The sequence below is a fragment of the Urocitellus parryii genome, chromosome 9 (genome assembly GCF_045843805.1).
Source record: "Urocitellus parryii isolate mUroPar1 chromosome 9, mUroPar1.hap1, whole genome shotgun sequence".
In the NCBI taxonomy this organism is placed as follows: domain Eukaryota; kingdom Metazoa; phylum Chordata; class Mammalia; order Rodentia; family Sciuridae; genus Urocitellus; species Urocitellus parryii.
Genome location: NC_135539.1, coordinates 139,320,495 through 139,347,853, shown reverse-complemented (window position 1 = coordinate 139,347,853; position 27,359 = coordinate 139,320,495). Strand labels below are relative to the sequence as shown.

General features: G+C 39.1%; 1 protein-coding gene, 1 long non-coding RNA gene and 10 other non-coding genes across 15 annotated transcripts; 1 reads left to right on the top strand and 11 right to left on the bottom strand.

Annotated features, from left to right (window-relative positions):
* Positions 1 to 1,929: 1,929 nt before the first annotated feature.
* Positions 1,930 to 5,708, bottom strand: LOC113182545 (uncharacterized). 4 transcript variants are annotated; one of them, XR_013344292.1, is made up of 12 exons: positions 5,686 to 5,708; positions 4,887 to 4,973; positions 4,683 to 4,709; positions 4,457 to 4,489; positions 4,139 to 4,168; positions 3,821 to 3,858; positions 3,531 to 3,568; positions 3,145 to 3,255; positions 2,857 to 2,961; positions 2,469 to 2,639; positions 2,244 to 2,283; positions 1,930 to 2,066 (listed from the first exon to the last, which is right to left on the bottom strand). It is a non-coding gene; the product is annotated as an uncharacterized LOC113182545 (long non-coding RNA). The 4 variants fall into 4 exon arrangements; XR_003300744.2 differs by having other exon boundaries at positions 2,469 to 2,609; XR_013344294.1 differs by having other exon boundaries at positions 2,914 to 2,961.
* Positions 2,132 to 2,209, bottom strand: LOC113182580 (small nucleolar RNA SNORD81). Its single transcript, XR_003300759.1, has one exon. It is a non-coding gene; the product is annotated as a small nucleolar RNA SNORD81 (small nucleolar RNA).
* Positions 2,349 to 2,426, bottom strand: LOC113182570 (small nucleolar RNA SNORD47). Its single transcript, XR_003300749.1, has one exon. It is a non-coding gene; the product is annotated as a small nucleolar RNA SNORD47 (small nucleolar RNA).
* Positions 2,729 to 2,808, bottom strand: LOC113182573 (small nucleolar RNA snR60/Z15/Z230/Z193/J17). The gene has a single exon (XR_003300752.1). It is a non-coding gene; the product is annotated as a small nucleolar RNA snR60/Z15/Z230/Z193/J17 (small nucleolar RNA).
* LOC113182581 (small nucleolar RNA SNORD79) lies at positions 3,027 to 3,108 on the bottom strand. Its single transcript, XR_003300760.1, has one exon. It is a non-coding gene; the product is annotated as a small nucleolar RNA SNORD79 (small nucleolar RNA).
* LOC113182576 (small nucleolar RNA SNORD78) lies at positions 3,643 to 3,707 on the bottom strand. The gene has a single exon (XR_003300755.1). It is a non-coding gene; the product is annotated as a small nucleolar RNA SNORD78 (small nucleolar RNA).
* LOC113182572 (small nucleolar RNA SNORD44) lies at positions 3,929 to 3,990 on the bottom strand. Its single transcript, XR_003300751.2, has one exon. It is a non-coding gene; the product is annotated as a small nucleolar RNA SNORD44 (small nucleolar RNA).
* LOC113182575 (small nucleolar RNA SNORD77) lies at positions 4,254 to 4,320 on the bottom strand. Its single transcript, XR_003300754.1, has one exon. It is a non-coding gene; the product is annotated as a small nucleolar RNA SNORD77 (small nucleolar RNA).
* On the bottom strand, positions 4,555 to 4,635 carry LOC113182579 (small nucleolar RNA SNORD24). The gene has a single exon (XR_003300758.1). It is a non-coding gene; the product is annotated as a small nucleolar RNA SNORD24 (small nucleolar RNA).
* LOC113182577 (small nucleolar RNA SNORD75) lies at positions 4,787 to 4,848 on the bottom strand. Its single transcript, XR_003300756.1, has one exon. It is a non-coding gene; the product is annotated as a small nucleolar RNA SNORD75 (small nucleolar RNA).
* On the bottom strand, positions 5,397 to 5,477 carry LOC113182571 (small nucleolar RNA SNORD74). The gene has a single exon (XR_003300750.1). It is a non-coding gene; the product is annotated as a small nucleolar RNA SNORD74 (small nucleolar RNA).
* A 2,130-nt stretch (positions 5,709 to 7,838) lies between the features above and the next one.
* Positions 7,839 to 17,009, top strand: Zbtb37 (zinc finger and BTB domain containing 37). The gene is made up of 3 exons (XM_026388510.2): positions 7,839 to 8,761; positions 10,921 to 11,020; positions 16,521 to 17,009. Exons 1-3 carry the CDS (start codon positions 7,839 to 7,841, stop codon positions 17,007 to 17,009), a joined length of 1,512 nt encoding a protein of 503 aa, XP_026244295.1.
* Positions 17,010 to 27,359: the final 10,350 nt, after the last annotated feature.

Genomic DNA, 27,359 nt, shown 5'->3' with positions numbered 1-27,359 from the left:
ATCATGGCAAAGCATGGTAACATCTTAGACACTTTGTAAAGAATCCACAATGGATCTTACCTCAAGAGTTCACTAGGAACAAAATGCTACATATGCTTATGAGATAGCACTATAGATGATGGGCAAGTTTCTGGACCCAGGAAACAGTATTTGCAGCTTCATCTCACATACTGCTAATCTGACTGCCCATGGACAGGCTGATGTGGGAGACAAAAGAGCTACCAAAAAATGAGTGATCTACAGAATCATAGATAGCAAGCCATCAATTCTAGCAAGAAAGAGTCATCTTAGATATGATCCACTTAGAGGAATCCAAGAAGACCAAGCCTACTCTTACATAATACTGTAGGTCTCAAGACCCAACTAACTTTTCCATGGCCTTGACTATGCAGGCAAGTCTAGTAGGATTAACTCCAACAAGAGGGACAGAAAAACATATGAGAAGTTCTGCCTGGGAGGTGGGAAAGGGAATGATTTGCACCCATTATCATTATCCTCAAAGCATAGTCTGTTAATGTGCATGTGATAAACAGATTGAGTATAACTATTTAGAAACCATTAAGACAATGACAAGGTAACTCTGTTGAATATCAGTAAAAAAATAACTTGTAAAAAGAAAAAAAACAGAATGGCAGTTATTAAGAATACAGACAATAGACAGTCAAGGATGTGGGGGGAAAGGCACACTCATACACTGCTGGTAGGACTGTAAATTGGTGCAACCAGTCTGGAAAGCAGTGGAGATGCCTTAGGAAACTAAGGAACCAACTATCCTACTCCTTGGTAGATACCCAAAAGACAGTATCACAGCCATCAATGTTTATAGCAGCTCAATTCATAGTAGGTAAACTGGAAGCAACCAAGATACCCTTCAACAGATGGAAATGTGGTATATATACACAATGGATCATCACTCAGCATTAAAGAGTTGGAAACATCAGACCTTCATTTTTTTTAGTTGACTGGTGCAGGAGCAAACCCAGTGCCTCACTCATCCCAGACAAGGGCACTACTGCTGAGCCCCAGCTCCCTCACCATTTTCTTGTAACAAAGTATTCTATAAAAATGTTAGGTGGGACATCTGAGCAACTGCAGATACATATCCTATATATATTTCTATGACTAGTGATCAAGTTTCAAGACATGCCTTACAAATTCCTATCATTTGGCCAAGCTCTTCAGTTCCATGCAGTCACACATTGGGTTTGTTTTTTTCCAAGCATTGAGGAGTAGGAGTTACACCATGGAGCAAGGATAAATTTAAACTGTGTCCTGAAAACCTGTAAAGGGCATGTTCAAAGATGAATGTGGTAGAAACAAGGCCATTCTGCTTATCACAAAACCAAGAGTTGACTGGCAATCCACACTGACAAAACACATCGACTTCAGATTTGCAGTTAGGCAAAAAAATATAAGGCAAATGCTCCACTGAGAAGTACGAAAAACTTCATCTAATGTTATCCATCCTATAGGATATATCACTTTTAACATAACAATTTATGTCCCTCTTGTCCAAATATTTGGCTGACAGGTATTTCAATGACCTATTACTTTGAGAAAATCTCAAAAACATTTTTCTTTGGGAGGTTTCACTAAGCAGAGATAATCCAAATTTGATATTTCCCTTAGTCTCAAGTTCTCTCCATGACTTGAGATTTATTGTCTTTCAGGTACTTTAGAGTAAAAAGCACTGACCAGTCTTTCAGCCCCATAATGAATCCTTCAAATATATGGCTCATCCTGAGCAGATCTTATTTCTGTTGGCATTAAATATGGCATTTCAAGCAGAAAATAACCTTTAAGACACCCAATACCAGTGTATTGCCTGCACTGATAATGAAGCAATAGTGTTCATGACTTGTACAGGCTATCTCAACTCAAAATGACAAAGCACTAAAATTTTCCTTAGTGACTTTTATTAGGCACCTTTATTCCCTTCCCCATCATGCTTGAAATATACTTCATGGGTTTAACCCCCCAGCCCAAAACTAGACTCAGATCTCTTCAGAAACTTAAAGTGATGACATTCAATCTTCTATCCAAAGAGCGAGCATCCATCCAGCTACCTGCAACAAAAAAATTTTTTTTAGCCACATTTCCAGATTACAACTTCAATGGTACTTGGGGAACACAGAATATCAGATCTTTTTACTGTCATCAAGTGATCAGTGAGAGAGTTCAAGTTGGGGTGAGATCATCATGTATTCAGAATAGTAATTAGTGCTGATATTTCTAATACTTACCTAAGGGTTAAGTGATATCCCTGCAGCTGCCACAAAAGCCCTAAAACAAAAAAGTCCATATTAATCATGGCAAAAAAATGTTACAGGACGCTTTTTAGGTGTAGTAACCTCAGAATAAAAAATGGAACGGTTTTGAAAGTGATATCATTGCATTCATTTGGCAGAATCATTACATCACCGGTTACATACTAAAATATGTAATATATGTACTAAATCTTGACATACCTAGATCTCAGGACCCAATCATGAATTCAAGAGTTCTCATTATTGCTTCTCCTGGCCACTATCTCCTGGGCTCATGAGATGGTCATCCCTCAGGACAGTGTAGATAGGAGGATCATAGACACACCTTGTCCAGCTTCACTCCTGGCATTAATGGAAAATACAGGATAGGACCTGTAAACAGTCATTATAGTACCAAGTTCATAAAAATTTTGTATGGGGACAATAAAAGGTCATTAACAGAATGAGTTGGATTGTTGAGCCAGATACATCAGATAGGAGCGAAAGACATGATTGCTCATCAGTGAAAATCTGCTGAACTATGTTATCATCATTGTATCGGCTTTGAGAACATCTAGTCTATATCCAACTGGAGGCCTGAGGTACCCACCTAGTATATGCAAGGCCTTAGTTCACCCCATCAGTAAAAATCTTGAGACTGATGTACCTTTGCTTAAAACTTCTTGCCACTGCTTCCCAAGCTGAGTCTGTGTACCTGCAGGAATTTAGTCTAACTTAGCAATAGGTTTTTAACAAAGATATTTCTAAATATTTTCTAACTACTGTTTCAGTTTAAAGTTAATCTTCATTCTCTTTCAGAGAGATTCCCATCTGTTTCACCTTTAAATCATCATTAACAGCACATTACAAAGTAAGTATTAAGATAAATGACACATACCTTTAAATAGTCTCAGGGCTGGGGTTGTGATTCAGTGGCTGCACACTTGCCTGGCATGCATGAGGCACTGTGTTCGATTCTCAGCATCACATAATAAAGGTCCATCAACAACTTTAAAATATTAAAAGAAAACAGGTCTCCAATCTGTGAAGTTATTGCGATAGAAACTTCTTCCCAACAGTTTCATACTAACTTTGAAAATAGTTATTTACCTTATTTACAAATACTTGTAATTGTTAAATCTACTTTATATACAGTAAAGTTATTTCTGGTCTACTGGTTTAACAAGAAATAATCCTTAGACTTAACAATTCATTAGTAAAATTATGTTTCAAAACTATAAACCTAAGACATCAGGAACTGAAAAACTGTTTTTGTGGTCTTACCCAATCATGCTATCCAGATCAAAATGTGTTTCCAGGAACTACAAATCAAAGTATGAGGAACTTCATTAGTATGCTAAATGTCATCAATTCTCTTCAAACTGTATGTCTTGGGTTCTTCAGCATAAAACTTGTCTACATGCTCATTTCAGGTCAGACATTTGAACAACATCATTACAAAACCCCCATTTGGAGCATGCTCAAATATGCCAAGTTTTCATTCACTTTTAAATTTATTATGCAACAGGCATGCAGTTTATTGGCATTCTCAGGTAATGCTTTCCAATACTTACTAGAAAAATAAGGCAGATCCAAAGAAATCATCCTCCACCTAATGAATAAGGGTGATTTTAGAATAGCCAAATACGCAATTTCTCCCAGCCCAAACCAACAATGCCCGAAATCAGTTAGAGCTAATTAAAAACTTCAAGTTCAATCAGTTATCTTCTTATCATCATCCAGGCCACACTGACCTCAGAAATGGTAACAGGCAAGATACTGGCATTTAATGAATTTAGCCCTCATGCTTGAGTGCTTACTACAAAAAATGCAATCCAAAAACGCCATCTTTTTTGCCCAGCTACCTATGTTTAGTGGAATGCTTTACTCACCATTTCTATTTCTGGTTTTCTATTTAGTGCCTAAAAAAATATAAAAAATTTTAGACCTTAAAGTTGCTAATTGCCATATTGCTTATGCTAATTAACAGCCATGAACAACAATCCCAGATACATCAGAAAAGGTATATTTCTTCATGACTTAAATCTGCTGAACTATGCAACCATCACAGTATCTGCCTCTTCCGCCTGCCCCCAGACCTTTGATTTTGGAATTAGAGCAGATCACATCTGCAAAGGGGGAAATGCTAATAAGATTGTTTTGTCTACTTCCAATTTTAAATAATGCATGAGTATATAAATGTTTCTAACCTTGTGTCCATTGCTGGAGAGGCTCTTTTTCACCTGGGAAGAAACAATTTCATGTTACCGAGGTACAATCTCTACAGTCCCCAAATAACTATTTTGTGTGCCTCAGTTGAAATAATGGTGGTTTAGTCTATCGTCATTCTTGCAGTCAAGAGTAGCAAATAAATGTCATCATTGTAGCACATTAAGCAATTAATCTAAATCCCTTGAGGAAATTTCAGCATCTCACCTTAGTATTCATTCCTTTGGCATCTATCTAGAAAACAAATAATACAAACAATGAGAAACATCCTTGGGTGAATTAAAAATCAGATTACATGTTCGAAATATTAAAGCCTCAGAATCAAAATTTTCAGAAATCCCTTCTGTCCACTACTCTTACACCATCATAGGCTTAATATAAGAGCTATCTCTATGCATATTTCATTCTTACCTGCACGCAAGATGCCATCCAGAGCCACACTGCAGCTACTTCGGAATGCTGAAGCAAGTAGATAGTTTTAGGGGACACCCTGCGTCTCTAAACGGAAAAACGTTTGGAGATGTAGCTCCTGGGTTGAATTTCCAGTGTCTACACAAAATAACCCACATTACATACCTACCCCATACCATTTCTAATACGTTAGACCTTACATTCATTCGTTCCATTTAAGCTAATGTTTCACCACTTTTGTTACTATCTAAGACCGATAGTTCATACCACCATAGGCTTAAGTAAATGATGCACTTCATGTTGCAAAATAACAATGCAACTAAAGAACCACTGATAAAATCGTGAATACACATGAATATGCAAGCAAGAAATACGCTGTTATGCACCAAAAATGGTGCACTGCGGAACCCAGCCACCTAAAAGAACCACGTGGGCTCTTCTGTCCTTCCCTCAGATCGAGCCGCTCCAGCGCCATTACTGGAACAAAGGCCTACTCTGGCGACTCGGCGCCGGCCGCCTTCAGAGCCGTTGGCATTCTTCAACACTCTTCAGATGTCCCTACCAACAAAGGCTTCATCACAGGCAGGGCACTCGAGCCGCATCTTCCTCATAGCTTAAGCCCCCAAATCCCAAAGCTATCTAGGTCGCGCGGGCTCCCAACACGCCATCTCCCTCTCCGCCTTGAGAGGCTTACAAATGCGCGCCTTAGGCCTAGCAAAGCAACCCGTTCGGGAAGGCCCAAACTCCTAAGGATTCCCAAGAGCCGACCGCTTCCAACCACCTCAAAGCAGCAACCTACCTAATGCCGACCAGACTCGAAGCACCAAAAGAACGATATGGCGCCCGAACTCCAGTATAAAAGCATTCTTCCTCGTGACGTCACGACGCACGCTCCTCCCCTCACCGCTGCTGCTCCGCCCCTCCCCCTCTAAGCCGCCTCCTCCTCCTCCAGCCCCACCTCCCGCCCGCTCCCAAGGCCCCGCCCGACATCGTAATTTGGGGCGGGGACACGACCGCTCACGTGACGCTGGGATCCGCCCTCCTCCTCGCCCGGGAGGAAACGCTGAGAGGGGAGGGGGCGCGAACGGAAAGCGCTGGGGGAGGGGGACGGTATAAGGGTGAGCGATTTCCTTCCGGCACGTCGCCCGCTCCGGGGGAGGGGGCGGGGGGTTTCACTTCCGGGACGGTGTTCCGGCCCATTCCGGCCCATTTCCACCCCCGGAGGTAGGTGCTGCTCCTCTACTGGGCTCGAGACCCGTTCCCCGGCCCCGCCGCCCTGCCCCGTGGCTGCCCCGCCCGTCTGCGCCGCAGCCCGCTCCCGCGACACCCAGGCGCTTCCCCGCACCGCCCCTCACGGCACCGGCGACCTTCCGCCCCTTTGGCCCCGAGCCGGGCCGAGCCGCAGACCCGCCCTCTCGCGGGGCCCCTCCCTCAAGACCCCGGGTGGGCGGCCCCCTCCCCCGGGCCGCCGGGACACACCCAGATGCACACACCCACCTCCGGCCGCTCCCCGCCCGCGACGCACCGCCTGGACCCGGGCCCGGGGCGCCGCCCCCTTCCCAGTGCTCAGCCCTCACCTTTGCGCCCGCTCCTCGTTCCTACGTGACATGTCGCCCCTCAGCCAGTTCCCTTTCCCCACGCTTCCTAACGCAGACGAAAGCCGCTCAAGTTCCAGAGTGGCCAACCCCATGGCGATCCCGATTCTCCCTCTTTCAGCTCTCACTCCTCCAGTGCCGACGGTGGAGAAAGACTTTACTCCAGGGTCTTCCTCCTCACTGGGGAATTGCCGGAAAGAGCAAACAAAAAAGGCGCTGGTGTAGGCTCCAAAATAAACACATCTGAATTCATGATGGCATCGACAGAGGCTCTTATTGGATTAAAAGTTTCAAAACAAACAATAACGCTTTGGAAAAAGGTCAGATTGGCTAAAGTTGGTTCTTGAAAGCAGTGTGTACACTTCCCTGTTTACTGATAAATGTGTTGTCAATGCGGGGCAATGCTGTGAGCTTCTTAGGATAAGTTCCTGCAGTTTCAAGGCATATGCAACTATGAATATAAAACTTTAGATAAGTGGAGGTGCACTGGACTTAAAGCATTGTCTTCTTTATGGGATTTCTACAAACTGTACTCTATAAACTATTAAAAACAGTTGGATGCAGTTGCATTCTTTCGATGTATTTGTAAATGTTCTATTGTTACCAGCTCTAGGGAAGTAAATTTCAGGATCAAAGTATCATCACCACTCTGAAATTCCCAACCTCGAATTCGAATAGTGGCAGATTTCATGATCTTTCCTAACTTTGAGAACTGAACTTTGAAGTTCTCTGTGTTTTGATTTGATTCCAGACACAGCTGCAGAATTTTTCTTAATGTAGGGTTTGCCTCAGAGTGCCATATCCAAAGGCTTACTGTGGGAGCTCTGACTTGTAAACTTAAAAATTGGCCTGCATTCATATGGGATATTAGTCACTTTACAAAGTAATAAGCATAACTCAAGCAGCATGTTTTAAAACGTTAAGAGGTATATCCAGTCAGTCTATCTGTGTGTAGATACATTTATTCAAAAAGCTTTCCTCCTTCAAAGTTGTAATGTTGTCATAGGACTTTATATTCAGTCTGCAAATACATTGCCATTAACATCCCTCCTCCCTTTTGTCAAATTTCTGTTTTGCTGTTGTATAAAGAAAGCATGATCATAGTTTGAATTTTTAAGAGTCTAAAGATTGCTTTTTTAACGTTAACTATCTTGCTGTGAAACAGAATAAAAAAACCTATTGGTAATATGATTTCCATATCTCAACATAAGGTATCTCTTTGTATTTGGAGATTTTACCAAATGATATTTTTAAGTATGTTTAAACTAAAAAGCGTCAGGGTAATAAAATTATGATTAATGAGAACACGGTTTCTTTCAGCAGGGTTGAATGCCTGCCTGCACCTTCAGGCACGACCATGGAGAAAGGTGGGAACATACAATTGGAGATCCCTGACTTCAGCAACTCAGTCCTCAGCCATCTAAATCAACTGCGCATGCAGGGCCGTCTCTGTGATATTGTGGTCAATGTGCAAGGACAAGCTTTTCGGGCTCATAAAGTGGTACTGGCTGCCAGTTCCCCCTATTTCCGGGATCATATGTCCTTGAATGAAATGAGTACTGTCTCCATTTCAGTCATCAAGAACCCTACTGTTTTTGAACAGCTTCTTTCTTTCTGTTACACGGGGCGGATATGCCTGCAACTGGCAGATATCATCAGCTACCTAACAGCTGCCAGTTTTCTGCAAATGCAGCATATTATAGACAAATGTACACAGATCCTAGAGGGTATTCATTTCAAAATTAATGTGGCTGAGGTTGAAGCAGAATTAAGTCAAACAAGGACAAAGCATCAAGATAGGCCTCCTGAGTCTCACAGGGTTACACCAAATCTAAACCGCTCCCTTAGCCCACGACATAATACCCCAAAGGGAAACCGGCGAGGGCAGGTCAGTGCTGTGCTAGATATCAGAGAGCTAAGTCCCCCTGAGGAGTCCACCAGCCCTCAGATAATTGAACAGAGTTCTGATGTAGAAAGCCGGGAGCCCATTCTTCGAATCAACCGAGCAGGACAGTGGTATGTGGAGACAGGAGTAGCAGACCGGGGTGGCCGGAGTGATGATGAAGTTAGAGTTCTTGGAGCAGTGCACATCAAAACTGAAAATCTCGAGGAGTGGCTTGGGCCTGAGAATCAGCCTTCTGGAGAAGATGGGAGTAGTGCAGAGGAAGTCACAGCCATGGTAATTGACACCACAGGCCATGGTTCTGTAGGACAGGAGAGTTACACCTTAGGGTCTTCAGGAGCCAAGGTGGCTCGGCCAACAAGCAGTGAAGTTGACAGGTAAGTTCTGAGTTTTTTTCCCTTTTAATGGCTCTTGTACAGACATCACTAAGAGGGTCCTCTGTGTGATACAGACATGTTTACCAGATGTACTTAGCCAGAATAAGTTGATGTTGGGGATTTGAGGTGTCCAACAGACCTGTATCCTTATTTTTTTAAAGCAGGAAGCTCCTAGTCATGACGTATTCACAATGCTGTGAGAACTAGGGTAAAGTTAGACACCTCCATGAATCAACATCTGCAGCCACACTAGGATCAGTCATTGCCAGGGCTTTCTCAGGATTCCCAGCAGGGAACTGATCATCAGTTAGGAACCTGGCAGCATTGCCCTTCCTTTGTTATCACACAGGTATGTGCCTTGGGAAGTTAAACTTTCCTTTGTAGCACTATATGCTTTTCTTTGCACCCACCTAACAAATTAGAGGAAGTGTGGTATCATCAGTGATTGTTTGTTTCACATTAGTGTCAACATAGTACACTGAATCCAAAGAAAAGCTTTTTAGATATTCTTCATTCTTATTTTCACTTGTCATCTGGTGGTCTCTTACCTGTTCTCTGTCAAAGATGAATGCTGCTACTGCAGACCTGAGACTGACCTTTTTTCACCAGTGGTACTGTGTCCTGTACCTCACTTCTCTCTTCCTAATACATCAAATTTTTTAGAACATTTCTCTTTGATGGAAATAGCACTAATTTTAATCTAAGCCAATTGAAACAGAGAAATAATTTATATTGTAATATTTGTTCTTTCTCCTCTTAAAAGTAAGTAAAAATTAGCCAGGCATGGTGGTGCACATCTGTAACCCCAACAACTAAGAAAGCTATGGGGCAGGAGGATTACAAGTTCAAAGCCAGCCTCAGCAACTTAGCAAGACCCTGTCTCAAATTGAAAAAAAAAGATGGGCTGGGGATGTGGCTCAGTGGTAAATGCCACTGGGTTCAATCCCTAGTTCCAAAAACTTAATTAATTAATTAAAATTGAGCAATGAAAACTAAGGATACCATTTCTTTGGCATATAGCTGATCTTTGGAGACACTACTGTTTCACACATTCAGATACTATACTGTATCTTCTTAAGGTGGTTTTGATTTAGGTAATTAACTATTAAGTGTGCCTTTAATAGTTAAAATATTCTGGGGTAGTAGCTCAGTGGTAGAGTGCTTGCCTAGCATGTGTGAGGCCCTGGTATTATGTCCATCTATAACTAAAATATATATATTAAAAATATATATGTATATATATTTTTGAACGTTCAACTTATTGGTCCCAATGTTAGCACTGTATTTTCCTATGTTAGAACTTCACCAAAAATATCAATTTAAATGCAAGGATTGTATTTTCCATGATGTATGTCAACAGTCTGAAATACGTAACAGGTTATAATGGGGTCCACCACGCGACCAGCATGCTGGTTTCATTAAAGAGGTTCGTAGCATAGAAGTTAACTAGTGAGATCAAAATAAACACACAGACTCAATTACCTTTTTCTATGACCAGGTCTGAGACGGCTCTCCCCTCTGGCTCTCACCTCAAACCATCCAGTGGGGCAGCAAGGCTTACTCAGGACTAGCAGGAGAGAGAGAGAGAGAGCACACCAGGGAGTGGCTTTTTATTGGGGAACAAGAAATTCAGGGGGAAAATTCCATCCAATGAAGGTTGAGAGGGGCAGCATTCCAAGGTCAGGGTCAGTGATTGGTCTCAGGGTCAATGGTCAGTCACACCCCCACACGGACAGGCTCTCGCACCTGGAGAGGGTGGGGATGGAGAGGGTGGGGATAGCTCCGACACAGTTTGGCCAAAACACCTCACACCCAATCGGGAGGTGCCCAATCACGTGCGAGAATGGCTTCCCACAATGGGGTCTAGGGGAAAGAACAACCAAAAACTCAATGTTACAGAACCATTTTTTATTTATTCTTTTACCCCTTTTCCATTACTTATGCAGGGGTAGAAAGCTTATATTTAGCTATAGTTTCACCAGCTCATAGGACTTACTATGCATTTTGTACTTTTTTAAATTTACTAGGACAGACTTTTTTACCTTATTTCAAACCAGGTTATATATTGACTGTGAAAGTATTTTTCAGTCATCAGTTGCTTGGTTGTCCCTTCCCCAGCCACTACTTTTCTATAGTACCTTTATGCTCCTCTCCAACAGATTCAGCCCCTCCGGCAGTGTTGTCCCCTTGGCTGAGAGACACAGAGCCCGAAGTGAGTCTCCTGGGAGAGTGGATGAGCCCAAGCAGCCAAGCTCCCAGGTATGTTGTTGTGGGCTTACAGCTGCTGTATAACTGGAGGAATTACCACTGACTGAACAGAAAAAGGAAAGATGTAGTGGCCTTGCTAAAGAAATATTTGATTACTTTATTCTTGTTTATGAGCTTGCCAGAAATACATTTTTGGCGTCAATATTGTTTGGGAAGTAGAAAAAAAAAATAACAAGATTGTGATACTCTTTCCTGATTGTAGGGGCCAATCTCTATTCCTGACAGTAAAATTAACTGCTGAAAACTACATGCAGGTAATTTAGGACCCAGAAGAGAAAGTGTATGATTTTGTATGTGTGAGAGTATGCCACCAAAACACAGTAACTAATTTATAATAGTATGTATGTATAAACAGATTGCTTATACATTTCAAATGTGTGCTGTTTTGTATGCATGTATTTTTTTTCATTTATTCTCTTCCTGAATTTTTTTTTAAACTTTGTATTAGGGATTGAACCTAGGGATACTTTAGCAATGAGCTATGTCCCAGCCCTTTTTATTTTCTGTTTTGAGACAGGATCTCACTGTGTTGCTGAGGGTCTCGATAAGTTGCCAAGACTGGCCTCGAACTTGCAATCCTCCTGCCTTAGCCTCAGAGTTGCCGGGGTTACAGGTGTGCACCACTGTACCCAGCTTCCTGCATCTTTTGTTAGATTACAGTGTTCTAGAAAGAACAGGAATATCTTCTCTTTTCTTTAGCAACTAGTATAAGAAGTTAACCAATAAATTTTGTTTTTTTCTCAAGAATTTGTATAATTGAAGATTGAGCTTTTAGAAAGTGGTAAACTCACCAAGTAGAACACAGTAAATTAGATACTTTTGCCTTTTAAAAGAAAGTACTCGGAGCCTGGTTTCGAGCCTCAGTGCCACATAAAAATAAATAAATAAAATAAAGGCGTTGTGTCCAATTACACCTAAAAAATAAATTTGAAAAAGAAAAAGCACTAATAGATTAAGATTAAGATTGCATGGATACTTTTTTTAACCTCTGCATTATACTTGTATCTTGTTAGCTAAACCACTGGATGTTTATGATATACACAGTAAAGTAGTAACAGACATTGTTACAAACTGTGATTTTTTTTTTTATTAGATTTTAGAGAAAAATGTCAGGAACTTGGAGGAAAAGTAGTTTATTCTCATAATTGGGGCCCTTTTTTTCATCTGTCAAATATGGTATGATAACCATGCAAAGATAACTGGTTAAACAAATAAATATAGTAATGAGATCATCTTAGAAGCTTAATGGGGACAGAGATAAGACAGATCAGTGAATAAAAAAATATATATATATTTAAGATGTATATAGATTTCAGTAACATTTTTATGGGAATAGATGTACTTAACAAGCTGTAATTAAAATCAGTATCCACTTAAGGAAAGTGAATTAACTTTGTTTTTGTTATTTGTTTGTTTTCATGTTTTTTGTTTCATTCTGTTTTTCTTTCTATTTTGGGGGAGAGAGGGTGCGGCAGAGGCAGTACCAGGGATTGAACTCAGGGACACTCAACACTGAGCGACATCCCCAGCCCTATTTTAGAGATAGGGTCTCACTCAGTTGCTTAGTGCCTTGAGGTTGCTGAGGCTAGCTTTGATCGCATGATCCTCCTGCTTCAGCCTCCCATCCTCCTGCCTCAGCCTCCTGAGTCTCTAGGATTACAGGTGTGCGCCCACATCTGGCTTTTTTTGTTTTGTTTTGTTTTGTTTTTCTTCTTCTTTAATGAGATGTCTCACTATGTTGCCCAGGCTGGCATCAAACTCCTGAATTTAGATAATCCTTCAGCCTCAGCCTCCCAAGTAGATGGGACTATAGACACACACTACCACCCTGCCCAGCTATAAATGCAGTTTTGAAGAAGTTAGGAAGAAGTAATTTACTCCACTTGTAGATGGGATAGGGATAAGAATTGGAATTCTCAAATTGTTTAGCTGGCTGAAACAAAAGGTATAGGCTATTAAGGAATAGAAAATAAGCAGTACTGTCTGGAGATGATATTAAGGAGTGATATATATGCCTAAACATGTATGAAAGTGTATTGACTCTGCTCCCCAGTTTACCCTGCTGCAGAGGACCAAAGCAGGGCAGGGATTTACATTATAAGAACCTCATTTTATTTTATATATTTTTTCTTTTTTCTTTTTCTTTTTTTTTTTTTTTTTGTACTGGGAATTCAACCCAGGAGCACTTTACTATGGAGCTATGTCCCCAGCCTTTTTATTTTTTATTTCGAAATAGGGTCTTGCCAAGACAGCCAGGCTGACCTCAAACTTGTGATCCTCCTTCCTGCCTCAGCCTCCTGAGAGCTGGGGCTACAGGTATGCACCAGTGCACCTGGCATTGAGGACAAATTTTGATAGACTTGAAGCACTTCCTGATTATAGGGTGAATAAACTATAAGAGACTACTGAAGTCATTCCTTTATTTAAAAATCTTCTACAGCTTTTTCTTTTTTCTGCCATGTGAAAGTTAAAAATATTTGACCTAATTTTCCTTTTTTTTTTTTTTTTTCAATACCAGGGATTGAACTCAGGGATACTTAACCACAGAGCCACATCCCCAGCCCTTTTTAAATATTTTGTTTTGAGACAGGTCTCACTGAATTGCTTAGGGCCTCCTAAGTTGCTGAGGCTGGCTTTGAACTTGTCATCCGCATGCTTCAGCCTCTTGAGCCTCTGGAATAACATACATGTGCCACCATGCCTGACCTTGACCTAATTTTCTACATAATTTATAATATTTTTAACAGCTTTCTCTATGTGTCACAAGCCCATCATATTATTTCTCTCACTGTGTATCTGATACCCTTCATTCTTCCTGGGTCCTCGTGGAGCTCAACTGCTAGTTTCATGTGCCCTAATTAGCCTTGTCTTTTTTGTTCGTGCTTAAACCACTATTACAGCATTTACAATTATATTGCAGCTTTACTACAGTAGCCTTTTAAATGAGATTGATCATAATGAATGATCTTTGTGATCATAGCTCATCTATATTTACTAAAATACATTACCTTCTGCATGTGGACAATACTTCCTAATGTTAGGAAGGATATTTATGGAATCATACCCTCAAGATTATAAATAATATGAATTTGGGCTGGGGATGTGGCTCAAGCGGTAGCGAGATTGCCTGGCATGCGTGCGGCCCAGGTTCAATCCTCAGCACCACATACAAACAAAGATGTTGTGTCCACCGATAACTAGAAAATAAATATTAAAAAAAAAATTCTTTTAAAAAAATAAATAAATATGAATTTAAAGTTGGTCAGGTACCACTGAGCAGGGAGGAAACAGGTCAGGAAAAACTTTTTTTCATATATATGTTTATGTAATATTTAATAATAACTAATAGTTACTGAGCTACATTAAGCATATTAGTGTATAAACTCATTCAGTGCTCAAAGCAGCATGTGAGGGAGATGGTTATTATTATATTCATTTTGGAGATGAGCAAACTGAGGAATAGAATAGTTAAATTTAACTTATTTAAGGTGAAATAATAAATGGAACTTGAATTTGAATCCATGTTCCAGCACCCTTAATTATATGTAATATTATGCATTCAAGATATTTAAGTGTAGCTGGGTGTGGTGGCCAGCATCTGTTGCCCCAGTTATGCAGGAAGCTAACTGAAGAGCATTGCTTGAGTCTGGGGCAACATAGTGAGACTCTGCCAAAAAATAAATAAGCAAAATTTAAAAATATATTTTAGGGTATTATTATGTTTGGTTCTCATGAGAATCCCTAAAAGTTGGCAACACTTAAAATAGCCTTTTCATTTTGTGAATGGGAGGACTAGCCTAGGGAAGTTATCCTGTGCTTTGTCCTTGATCACCTAATACTTTTTAGTGGGATAATTCATCGTTTTTTATGTGATTTTCATTTTGATTATCTAGAGAAATAAAGCAGAAAGAAATGTTATATAAAATGAATCAGAAATAAACTTCAGACTTTCTCTTCAACCCTTGATTTAACATGCTGCTTCCCAAATCTGTTAAGAACTGCCTCTGTTCAAAATGCTTTATAAAAAAAAGCACTGTCAGCTAACATGAAGAAAGAGACAAAACAAAAACTCAGGAGAGTTGGTCTGGAGCTGTAGCTCAGAGGTAGAGAGCACTTGCCTAGGACATGTGAGGCACAGAATTCAATCCTCAGCACCACATAAAAATAAATTAAATAAAATAAACGTATTGTGTCCATCTACCAAAAAAAAAAAAAAAAAAAAAAAAGCTCGCGATTGATAGATTAATTGCTAACTAGGTATACTTTCTAGTTAATCCAGAGTCAGTGTTGACATTTTATCCTCTTTGCCTTGGTACTTCAGCCTCTGCAAAACATATGTCATTCCTTCCAACATATTTTTTTTTAATTATTTTTAATACAATAACTTAGAAGTCAATAGGCTAAAAAAGTCAGTAGGTAATTTGTTTTCTTTTTAGTAGTAGATAAATACAATACCTTTATTTATTTGTTTGTTTATTTATTTATTTATTTTTATGTGGTGCTGAAGTGCTAGGTAAGCACTTTACCACTGAGCCTCAACCACAGCCCCTCAGTAAGTAATTTCTGAGTAGTGAGATTTTAATACAGAATTTTTGAACCAAAAAGCATTTATAAATCTAAAATTTTAAATAATTCTCAAAAGGAATATATTCCTTCTCCCTCCCAGCTTTCAGATAGGAGAAACTTCACTCTGAAATCAGTTAAACTTTGAGTAATTTTTTATTTTCTTTTTGTTTTGTTTTGTTTCGCAGTAATGAGGATTAAACCCTGGCGTACTCTACCACTGAACTACATCATGATCCCTCTTTATTTTGTTTTGAAACAGGGTCTCACTAAGATACCAAGACTGGCTTCCAACTTGTAATTCTACTGTCTCAGCCTCCTCAGTAACTTTGATTACAGACATGCACCACCATGCCCAGTTTGAGGAGTTTTTAGAATGAAGATAATCTATTGATATGGTATCAGAATATTTTGGGGTAGAAAGGCATATCATCACCTATAAATTATATACATTTTTATAAAGTTAGCTGCTGCTGGTTGAAATATGGTAATAATGATGTCATAAATATAATTTATATTATGTTTGCCATTATCTCTTTTGTACTGTCTGACACAGTATCCATTGGCTGCTGTCATATGTGGTGTTTGAATTTATATTTCAGTTAATCAAAAACTGGGTATGGTGGTACAGGTTTATAATCTCAGCTACTTAGGAGATTAAGGTAGGAGGATGGCAAGTCTGAGGACAGCCTGTATAACTTACCAAAACCCTATCTCAAAAAGTAAAATGTAAGAAAAGAGCCAGGGAAGAAGCTCAAGGGTAGAGCACTTGCCTAGCACATATGAAACCCTGGGTTCAATTCCCAGTGCCATTAAAAAAATATATACACACACACACACATACATATATAAATATATAGAGAATATTTTGATTGCTTTTAACATGAATGCTTAGTTTATTCTTGCTTATTTTCCTCTCCTGGAACAGGTAGAAGAATCAGCAATGATGGGAGTAAGTGGCTATGTGGAGTATCTCCGAGAACAGGAAGTATCTGAACGGTGGTTCCGATACAATCCCCGTCTCACCTGCATCTATTGCGCAAAATCTTTCAACCAAAAGGGGAGCCTAGACCGCCATATGCGCCTACATATGGGGATCACACCATTTGTCTGCCGCATGTGTGGCAAGAAGTATACCCGGAAAGATCAGCTGGAGTATCATATTCGCAAGCACACAGGCAACAAGCCCTTTCATTGTCATGTCTGTGGCAAAAGTTTTCCCTTCCAGGCCATCTTGAATCAGCACTTTCGTAAAAACCACCCTGGCTGTATACCCCTGGAGGGGCCTCACAGCATCTCTCCTGAAACAACTGTCACATCTCGAGGACAAGCTGAAGAAGAGTCACCTTCCCGGGAAGAGACAGTTGCTCCTGGGGAAACTGCCCAGGGCTCTGTGTCCACCACTGGGCCAGATTGAGACATTGAGGGGAAGGGGGCAGACCCTCTTCCCCTTTGGGCCGTAAACAGCCTGCATCAGGGCCATGGACTGGTACTTAGATTCACAAAATGCCACCTCATTAAACCAGAAGATGCTCCCAAGATGTTGCCAAACTAGAGGATCAACAACATACACAGAAGCACTAAAGGCTCTTCCCCTCCTCCTTCCCTCCTCACACTTTGGAAAAAATCAAACAAATCAACTTTCTAATTCAGGGATCAACAGCCTTGGTTTGTTAACTTTATAAGAAAAACTTTTTTTTTTAGCAAAACTATGATAAATGGTCATTTATCTACCAGTTGTGTTTGAACACTGTACTTTGGTCCATAACATCTTGGTGGCTATAATTGCCAGGATCTAAAAAATGCAACAGGAGTCTTGGCCATCTGAAGCAGCCAGCCACGAGAGAGAAGGAGGTAGTCATGGTGAGGAGGAAGAATCTCTCCTCTTCCTTCCCTGCCGTAATGTGCATTTTCACATCAAGAAAAAAAGAGTGAATACTGGTGGTTCTTACTGTTCTGCAAGGTTAGACTTTATCTTTGCCCTGACTAGGCATCTGATACTTTGCCTGATCGACTCATGTCGTCAGCCATCTTGGAGCAGTATTCTAGTGGGCAGCCTCACCTGAAGCACTTTAGGCACCTGGAAGTAAAATGAGTAGCAAAGTGTTTGCAATAGGTATAGCTGCACTTGGGGGCTTGAGTGATGTATTGAGGAAGAGAGGAGCAGGGAAGGAAATGTTTCCATGTTTTACAAATGTTGAACAGCACAGAGCCAAACTGCAGCTTCCTGACTGGTATTTGTTCAGCATAGTGCTCATGAATCCTTTGGTGTTAAGGAAATGGCTCTAGTTCAGATGAATTAACCTGTTAGGCTGACTACCAAAGTTTCATCCAGTCTCTTTGGCTCCTAGTTTCACATAACAGCAATATTGTACATCAGAAATGTCACTTTCCAGTGAATTGAGCCTGGGTTGTATTTTTAAATCCACAGGTCGTCACGTTTGATAACTTTTATATGAAGTTTTAGACAGATTTTTTCCTGCAATATTGTGGTTGAAGAGATTTAGCACTATTATTCTTACTGCAACCACAATTTCATTTACTTCTACATATGTAGTAGTTTATATTTTCAGTCCAATGAAGAACCTCATTTAAATCTATGTCTCGAGTCTGCAAACCTAGAAATTCATAAACCAACCATCAGCAAATTGCTGCTGACTCCAAGAACTTTGATTTTTAATAACGCACTACAGGGCACTTACCAGAAAACATCATGCACAATCATGTTGCAATAAATGATCAAAGGATCAGTTTTGATCAGGTTTGGTTACTTAATCATTCCTAAGATTTTTAAAACTTCAAGGGACCTTTTTAGTAATTCTGGGTTTTTCTGAGATTCTTAATCCAGCAGTGAGATAAAGAACTTACCAAACATGTAGAGCTTTTGATGCCCTGGTTTACATGGAAAGAGAAAAGAGAAAATATTGGAACATTAAGGGATGCAGGCAAAGAAATGCTTAAAACTCACAGTGCAAATAACAAGAGAAAAATCTCTCACTTCTCTTGATTTTTAAAAAAATATTTGAATATGTAATGATTTAACAAATTGTTTTGGTGCAGAGACATAGATGATTGTGAAAGAGATTTGGGAGAAGGCTGGTCATTCCTGCACTGGTGAGCCATTTGTGAGAATGTTAGTCACGTGCTCCTTTCCTGAGGATATTTTGTGGTACATGGAAAGGTGGATAGAAAAGATTTTTTTTTTTTTGGTGATAAATTAGAATGCAAAGCATAGCTTTAAGCAATCTGAGAATTGTACATATGCATACAGCTGCATTCTTTCACTAGAGGAAGGTTTTCTCTTCTGGAAAAGTGTAGAAATTCATCTTTTAGTGGAATGTGATGTTGCTGCCATTTGATAAGAGCCTACCCTGAAGGGCAGCATTGAGGTTGTGTCGGCCTTCAGGATACCCAGTGGGTCCTTCTCCTCCCTTGTTGGGCAACAGCATGCTAGGGTGAAAACTGTCCCGTAGAGCAATATTGGGAATTGGCTGTGCTCTGTGGCATCGAAAACATGGAGTTGAGATTAGACTCGCATCCTTAGGAAAACGTCTCAGCAGTCAAGAGGCTTTCAGTGACAGAATTTGCCATTACTACATAGGCAGGGATGGGAAAGACAGAAGATGGAGCTTTTAAGCCTACCAAAAAAGTTTTCAAGTTCCTCCCTACTTCTGAGAAATAGTATGTGGAAAAGTTCTGTATTGCTTTGTTAATTTCTTAGAATATATATGAGAAAATAGAGTTTTTACACTATTACCAAATTGTAAAGGTGAAGTGCAGTAATTTCTGTAACAAGAAACTGCAGCATCTGGCAGTGCTCCATCCAGGGTTAAAAACAAACATCCTGCCTAAGTAGGGTCTAAGTGGTATGCAGATGCTGTGCGTTTGCTGGGTTCCCCTCCCTTTTCATTCTCCTCTTACAGGTTTTTACTGTGTTGATACTGTGAATGGAGCACTTCCTGGTTATCTAGGACCACATTAGCACAATCAGGTTCGCTTGTTCTCTCCCCTTAGGCCTAGCGAGAGCCATGAAATTCCTGAAAATTCAAGCCAGGCTAGCTTGTAAACAAATTGAAGCTTCTAAAAGCAATTTCCCTAGCTTAGTTAGAAGAGATATTATTCTAATTATCTATCCAAGATTCTTTTCCAGGTTCACTGTGATATTTGTCCTATTTCTTAGCTAACATCACTCTTAGGGTCATAGGAGTTTAAGTTCTATGTACATTAATGAATGCTTGTATTGGTGGGTGCATGGACAATACCTCTTAAGGACATACTAAATGGACGTTAGCTAATGCTGAAAACTCGTTACCAAACTTTAACTTGCACGTGTCACCTTGAGAAGAGAGCAGCATTAGCAATGAGAGCTAATTCATCATTAAGTACCAGTGCCATGAGATTGCAAACACTGGGACTGTTTTCATTTATTGAGTGGCACTTAATAGCAAAGGAGCTATCCAGTATTCTCTGCAGAAGAAGACATATGGCAACATATTAACCTATTTTCATTTTAGGATGTACCTTTCATTCTCTCTGAACTCTGATATCTGTATAAAATGTAGCATTGGCATGACGGTGACACTGTACTTAGGCAGAAAGGCTCTTTCTAATGACTTGTTCTCTCTTTACTCAAAACCATATTTACCTCTGAACTGCGTTGCATTTTACTTTATGTAACTTGCAGTCTACCCCACACCATTTATTATGCTAAAGAGTTAAATCTAAGGGTGAATGTATAAAAAAATAGTTTGTAAAGGATCAAGATTGGAAAAGAAGAGAGATAGCAGTTAACATTTTCCTGTGTTTTGGCACTTTCTCGTGTTTCAGGTTCCCTCTATCAGTGAAGCAGGACTTTACAAAGGTGGTATGAAAGTAGACCTAGGCTGTTTCCTCATTTCATAGTTGATGACTGACTTTGGTTGGAAGTTACCTGGTGAAGTGTGAAATTTGGAACTTCATTTCTTATAGCTGAGTGATCTGTGGTTGTGAAATGACTTTTACAAAGTTTTAGCTGTTACATGACACTAATTATGTTTCTTTTAATGGGTGAAAACTACATTTTGTTTGACTAGAAGATCAAATTCCAAGAAATGAAAGAAATGGAGAAAGAAAAGTAAATGCAATTGAGTCTTAATCATAGTGGAAAAGGCATCAGAAAGGAGTCAGAATCCTAGATGTTCGTTTTTCAGATACAGCAGGCATGATTTTTTTCTCTTCTCAATTGTTCTCCTTATTTGTTCAAAGAATGACAGATGAGTCTTTATTGAACTTACTCTTTAAAAGTGCAGTTCTTTACTTATGCCATATGAGAAATTGTTTAAAATGTTGAAATAAGCTGGGTACAGTAGTACACACTTATAATCCCAACAACTTGAAAAGCTGAGGCAGGAGGATCACAAGTTCAAGGCCAACTTTGGCAATTTAGTGAGACCCTGTCTAAAAATAAAAGTCTAGGGGTAGCTTAATGGTAGAATGTCTCTGAGTTCGATTCCCAATACTGCAAAAAATAATTAATAAACCATTGAACTAATTTGTTAGCTAAGATTTAGAAAAGGGACAGTAAGCAATTTTCAGGTAGATTCCTAATTTTAAGAACGTACCCCTTAGCAAAGTATATCCCTAGGGCTTATGGTCAGGGTTCAGCAAACCATAGCCCTGGACTCAAATCTTAAGGCCACCTACTGTATAAAGAAAATCATGTTAGATGATTACAGGGCCACACCTATTCACCTAGGTATTGTTTACAGTTTCTTTCTACTGTAATAATGAAGTTGAGTACATGAACAGCAAAGCTTGAAAATATTTACTGTCTAGAATTTTGACAGAAAAAATTGCAATCTCCTGAATTAGATTTAGAAGATTTACTTCCCAAAATTTGTTATAATAGTTTGGTCAGAGTTTTATATTCATACCGTCATGTTAAGCATCTCTTTTTTTCTTCCTTCCTTCCTTCCTTCCTTCCTTCCTTCCTTCCTTCCTTCCTTTCTTTCTTCCCCTCTCTCTCTCTCTGTCCCCCTCCTTTCACCCCCTCTCTCCCTCTCTCTGTCTCTCCCTCTTTCTCTCTCTCTCTCATTCTCTCTGGGCAGTTTTGGGGACTGAACTCAGGGTCTTGTACAAGCTATACAAGTGCTCTACCATTAAGCTATATCCCAACCCCTTTTTAAAAGTTGTTTTTAGACAGGCTTTCACTAAGTTGCTGAGGCTGGCCTCAAACTTGCCATCCTCCTGCCTCAGCCTTCTGAGTCACTGGGATTATTGGCTTGCCACCACACCCAGCCAATGAATAGGTATTTTGATTCTTATCCAAAGCACAGTTTCCTAGATTAGAAACCTATAACTTTTCCTTCTTATAAATCTTCAGTTTAATTTCCTCAAGTAAACTTACTCTATTCCTATGTGGAGTAGTAAAAAGCCAAATTTTTCTCCTTTTTGTTTTTTATCTTTTTCTGGATATTTTAAAATAGTGAAACAATCTTGTTTGACTTATATTCCTATCTGTGTTGTTGTCTGTAATTCTTTTGAGCTTATATTGGACCATTACATTTTTGCTTTATGAATCTTCATTCTTAGTGTTAAAATAGCTTACTTATATCAGATGGGGATAAAATAGAAAATGTTAGGGTGTTAATAAACAGAAATCCATGCAAGAGGAAATATAATTGCTTCTTGGAAGCAGTATGTGAGCTTCTGAATTTAAATTTTTTTATTTGGACAAAGTTTTCCAGACCATGCTGAAATAGTCCCATGAGTTTGATTTTTTTGTTGTGAGTCCTACCAGCATATGCCAAGTTCAGGTAGGTAAGTGTCTCTTATAAGGTACCTCCTCATGCTTAAAGTTGCCCTCTTCTAATTGGATATTTGTAAATTTTAATATGACATATTCTCTGAATAATAGGTAATCCTCATAAAGTTCCAGAATGTTTGCCTAGATTAGATCTGCCTTCTCTTAGAGCACTTATACCATAGTAATCATGGCTTCTTAGTATTTGAGAGTATTAATTTTCTGATTTACCTGGAATTCTGATTAATCTGGGATGTAGGACTTGTGAGAGAAATTGAAACTGAAAACATTGGAGTTTGCTAAGCATTGTGACTTCTTTGATAATTTGCAGTCTTTTTCCTTTGCTTCCTACTTTTTTTTTTTCCTGTCTTCAGACTTGTTAATTTTATTTTATTTTTTGTGTTTTGCAGTGGTGCTGGGGATCAAACCCAGGACCTCATGCTGTATAGACTTCTTATTTTCAAATGGTGCTTTTCCAAGGGCCAGTCTCTTTACTTATAAAGTAAGTAGGCTTTCTTGCTCAGGACAAGCTGGAGTTGGATATTATGAGTACTTTGAAACATCTGAATTTGTTACATTCCAAAGAAAGTAATTATTGATAGGGACCATGATATCCAGCCTGAAAGATGTCTGCACAGATTATCTAGTTTTATTGTCTATGCAGACTGTCTTTCTTCAACTGTGACACACAGCAGTGCTTAAGAAACATTACTTGAAATCTACATCTTATAGGGGGTACATATGTGAATAAGTTTCCTATCTTATGTCTGTCCCGTTACCTATGTAACAAATACTTCCCATCCTAACCAATGAAAGGAAACCCACTAGCTCAAAAAGCTTTGTTCTAAACAACAAAGCTATTAGAAAGTCAGAGCACTTAATGGGGAAAAAAAAATGCTTGTTATCTTCATGTCTACTCAGTAGGTCCTGTTGAAGAGGCTAGAATGCACCATCCAGTTAGGAGAATCTCGTGTTCAGCATCTCATATGGCCTACACCACAATTTAATATACTGTGAAGCTTAGGATCTGAATTAATCCATAATGCCAGAAGTTAAAAGTATCTGTAGGACCCTGTTTCCTATTTGAAATCACTCGTCTTCCATGATAGATAATATATAGGAAAAGCTGTTCCATTAAATAAATATTAAGTACTTTGGTACTAGGCAGCATGCCTGGAATTTGTAAAACAAAGTTGACTTTAGACATAGTTTAAATGTGACTTCCCAGACTTTAGAGTCCTAAACTTGCTTTTGGAGTCTGGGATATATGCTTTTAAAAAGCCTGTACTTTTCACCACCGAGGTAATATTCAAAAAGAAAAGTCCAGAATTATCTGTACTGAGTGCTTTAGAGGCATAATTGTAGTCAGTCCAGTAATCCTATGAGGTGATAACAGTATTAAAAATAGCCAGCTGTTTTATATGCTTGTGTGCTTAGTTCTGTATGCTTTACCTTACTTAATGCATCCAAAACTTAGAACACTCCCATTTCCTCATTTTAGAGGAAAAGAAACAGGCATATTTTGAGCAACACAGCCTAACCTGACACTTAATAGTCTGTGTTACCTCTAGTAGGTGAAATTATTCCATATTTTATAAATGAGGAACCCAACAGGCCCAAGGTTACATGCTGGTAAATTGCAGAGCCAGTATTTACCAGTCTTATTCCAAAGACCAGACCATCTTCACTACTCGTGTCATTTGCTTGAGTTAGGATGAGCTGGATTATACAGTAGCCAATACGGTACTTGTTTTTGTGAATTTGTAATTGAAGAGTAAAAGATTATAAGAGCTCTTCAAAAGATAATGCCATTGGTTTCTGAGCAGATCTGAATGGTAAATGTTTGCTGGGGGTATTGCCCACTGATTCAGATGAATCACCCATTTGCTAGGTCTAATTGTGAGTGAGTAAATTAGTACCAAGGCAAATATTAAAAAATATTTTCCAGTTACCTCTTGCTGTACAATGAACTACTCTAAAGCTCAATGACTTAAAACAACCACCATTTCAAATATCATGATTTTGTGAATCAGAAGTTAAGGGCTTTCTGGACAATTTTCTGCTTCCTATGGTGATGCCTCAGTTCACTTGGTGGTATTCAGCAGATGTTGGACTGGTCTGGAGGGTCCAAGATGATCTCATTCACATGCTTGATACCTTTTGTAGGGAGAGTTGCAAGGTTGGACCCAGCAGGGCTTCTCTCCCTTTTCACTGAATATCAGGTACTCTCTAAATGTTCTTCATGAAGGCACTCAGATGTAATGTGGCAGCACAGGCTTCTGAGATGCTGGGTAGAAAGTGCTAGTCCTCTTAAAGGTCCATAACTGTCAAGAGTCACCATCTTACTATTCTCAGAGAAGTCTGGTCAGCTGAGATCTGAAGTGAGAGGAAGTAACCTACCATTTTATGAAATACAAGTCAGGGATTTGGGACCTTTAATATCTTACATGTAGCATTAGGTTGTTTTTTTCTTAATTCTTCTATCAATTGTTAGTAACATGGAAACCATTTATTCTGTCTACTGTTGGTCAGTAAAGGATCTACAAGGAGAATGAGACAAACACCTGTAGCACATTTCCTTAGTTGCTCACCTCCTCCCAAGTTTAATTTATAGCAAAATTTCCATTTTTTTCATTTTGTGCTGTATTCAAAGTTGTGAGCATTTGCCCGTATTTGCTGTGAAGCCACAACAACTATCAATGCTGATCCAAATAAACTCCAGAGTAAAAAGCTTACTGTTGGAGAATTTGGTTTATTAGAAATGACAGCCAAATTTTACATCTACAAATGGGTGGAAACTCCTATGGTATGGAAAAATATGGCTACTAATTTGTTTTTAATAGGAGTTTCTATTGTGTAACTGGGTGGATCATATTGTTACAATACTAAAAGTTTTACCTGTTTGTCTTGGTCTCTTCTATACCTCCACACCTCTGGCATAATTTTGTGCTTAACTACCTTTTATTCAGGAAAATCTATTGCCCAGTTTTATATTTCATTAATCTTTACAAATTAGCAGTTGCTACTAGCTTCTGTCATTCTAAATAAATCACTGAAGTTTTTGATTTGGGGCTACATTTATCAGATTTAGCATGCTTTATTTAAACTCTTTCTGATTCATAATAATAATTAGGAAAAAAAATGAGACTATTCCTGCCTTGAGAAGAAATATGAGCAGAGAGTGAGTTTTAGTCTGTGAACATTCATCCCCAAAGCAGAACATGAAGAGAAAAAAAAGTTTTGAGATTATCTACTCCCTGGGCAGTGGATCCTGGAGAATTAGTTGTAGAGACTTCTTACTGGCCAGCTCCAGTTCTCGAATAGAAAGAGATCTCTGTCTAAAGTCAGGCCTCAGGAATTGCAATTTTGCAGGAAATAAAAGTGGTGCTCATGGCCAAAGACTTAATTTCAGGCTCTACAAAATGCTGGGAAGGGAAAAAGACATTTGGCATTTGCAGTGGATAACCAGAGAGGGAATGATTAAGGTTATTCTAAAGCATAAAGATTAATCACATTTTATCATGTTGAGATTGGGGCAGGGGCTGGGGATATAGCTCCATTGGTAGAGTGCCTGCCTCTCATGCACAAGGCCCTGAGATCAATCCCCAGCACCACATACACACAAAAAAAGATTGGAGCAATGTTTTAATATATGAAAATAACAGTCTTAAAACTCTCTTTTTGATCCTCATTTCCACCCTGGCATAATCCACTTACCTCAAAATCTGCCCTTTGTGACAAAGAAAGCCTTTGAAAACAGTCCCAAGGAATGAAAATCTTTATGTTATAGCTTTTGGGCCCTTCTCTAGATTCTCTGTGACTCTTAAGTTTGAATTCATTGGGTGGTTGCACAAGAAATAAGCTCTGTGGTCTTGAAATGAAAAAGAACAAGATCAGAAAAAAAAAAAGGAATCTTATAGATTGACATTATTTTCTTTCTTTTCAGCATCACAAGTCTAAACCATTTCAAGCCAATCACAACAACTCAAGTGAGTAGAAATTGCTTAAGGTTTAGATGTGTGCTTTTAGCCACTTCTTGAAGCAGATATTGATGACATATTTGAAGGTGATCTACGAGTTTTCTATAGAGTCATAGGAACTCTAGTGGTTAAGAACCACTCAGAAACAGAAATGTTTTGCAGGGACAAAGCTTAAAATGTTTCCTCTGGAAGCCAAGTGCTAAAACAGAGGTTACTAAAAGTGTGGCTAAATCCACCCCTGGAATGGCTATCAGATAGCATAAATATTTAGAATTTATATGGTATTTCTAATATTTTTACAAAAATAATTTTAAATCATGTAACTTGAATTTTTTAAGAATTAGCCTGTTTTCTTTTTGGAAAACTGGCCCAGGAAAAATAGCACTAATATAATTCCAAATGTATATGCATGTGCATTGAACACAGAATGGTATACTAAAGATAGTTCACACAAATAACTTTTGTGGGAAGTTTAGCTATTTTCTTAATAACTTTTCATAAATGTTTATAAATATATTTACTCATCCACCATGAGCTTGGTAGCATAGAAGCATTTTGTTAGCTGTCTTATTGATTCTAAAAATCAAATTCTTGGCATAGTAGGCTGTGACAGATTTTTGTTAGCTTTGTATTTTGGCTAAGAAAATTATTTCTTGCACTTTCTATTTATAAAGATGCTATAACACAATGTACCCACTTAGTGCAGCTGTTCTTTAGAAACAAAAGATGTAGGTGTTACAATGAAATATATGTCTAGAACCCTGGCAAAAGTAAAGACCTCGGAAAAATAAAAGTGGCTTGCATCTACCTGAGAAGGACTGGGGATTGATATGAGATTTAGTTGAAAGTAACTGTGGGTAGGCTTCCTGTGGCTGTGAATGGCAGTATTGCTGAGTTGCCAGCTGTATGTATGCGCATTTATGTACGCATGTGAGAAAAAGGTATTTAGTGAAGGCAGATAAGTCAGTGTAGAATATTCTACCTCCCACTAGAGACTGAGCACATT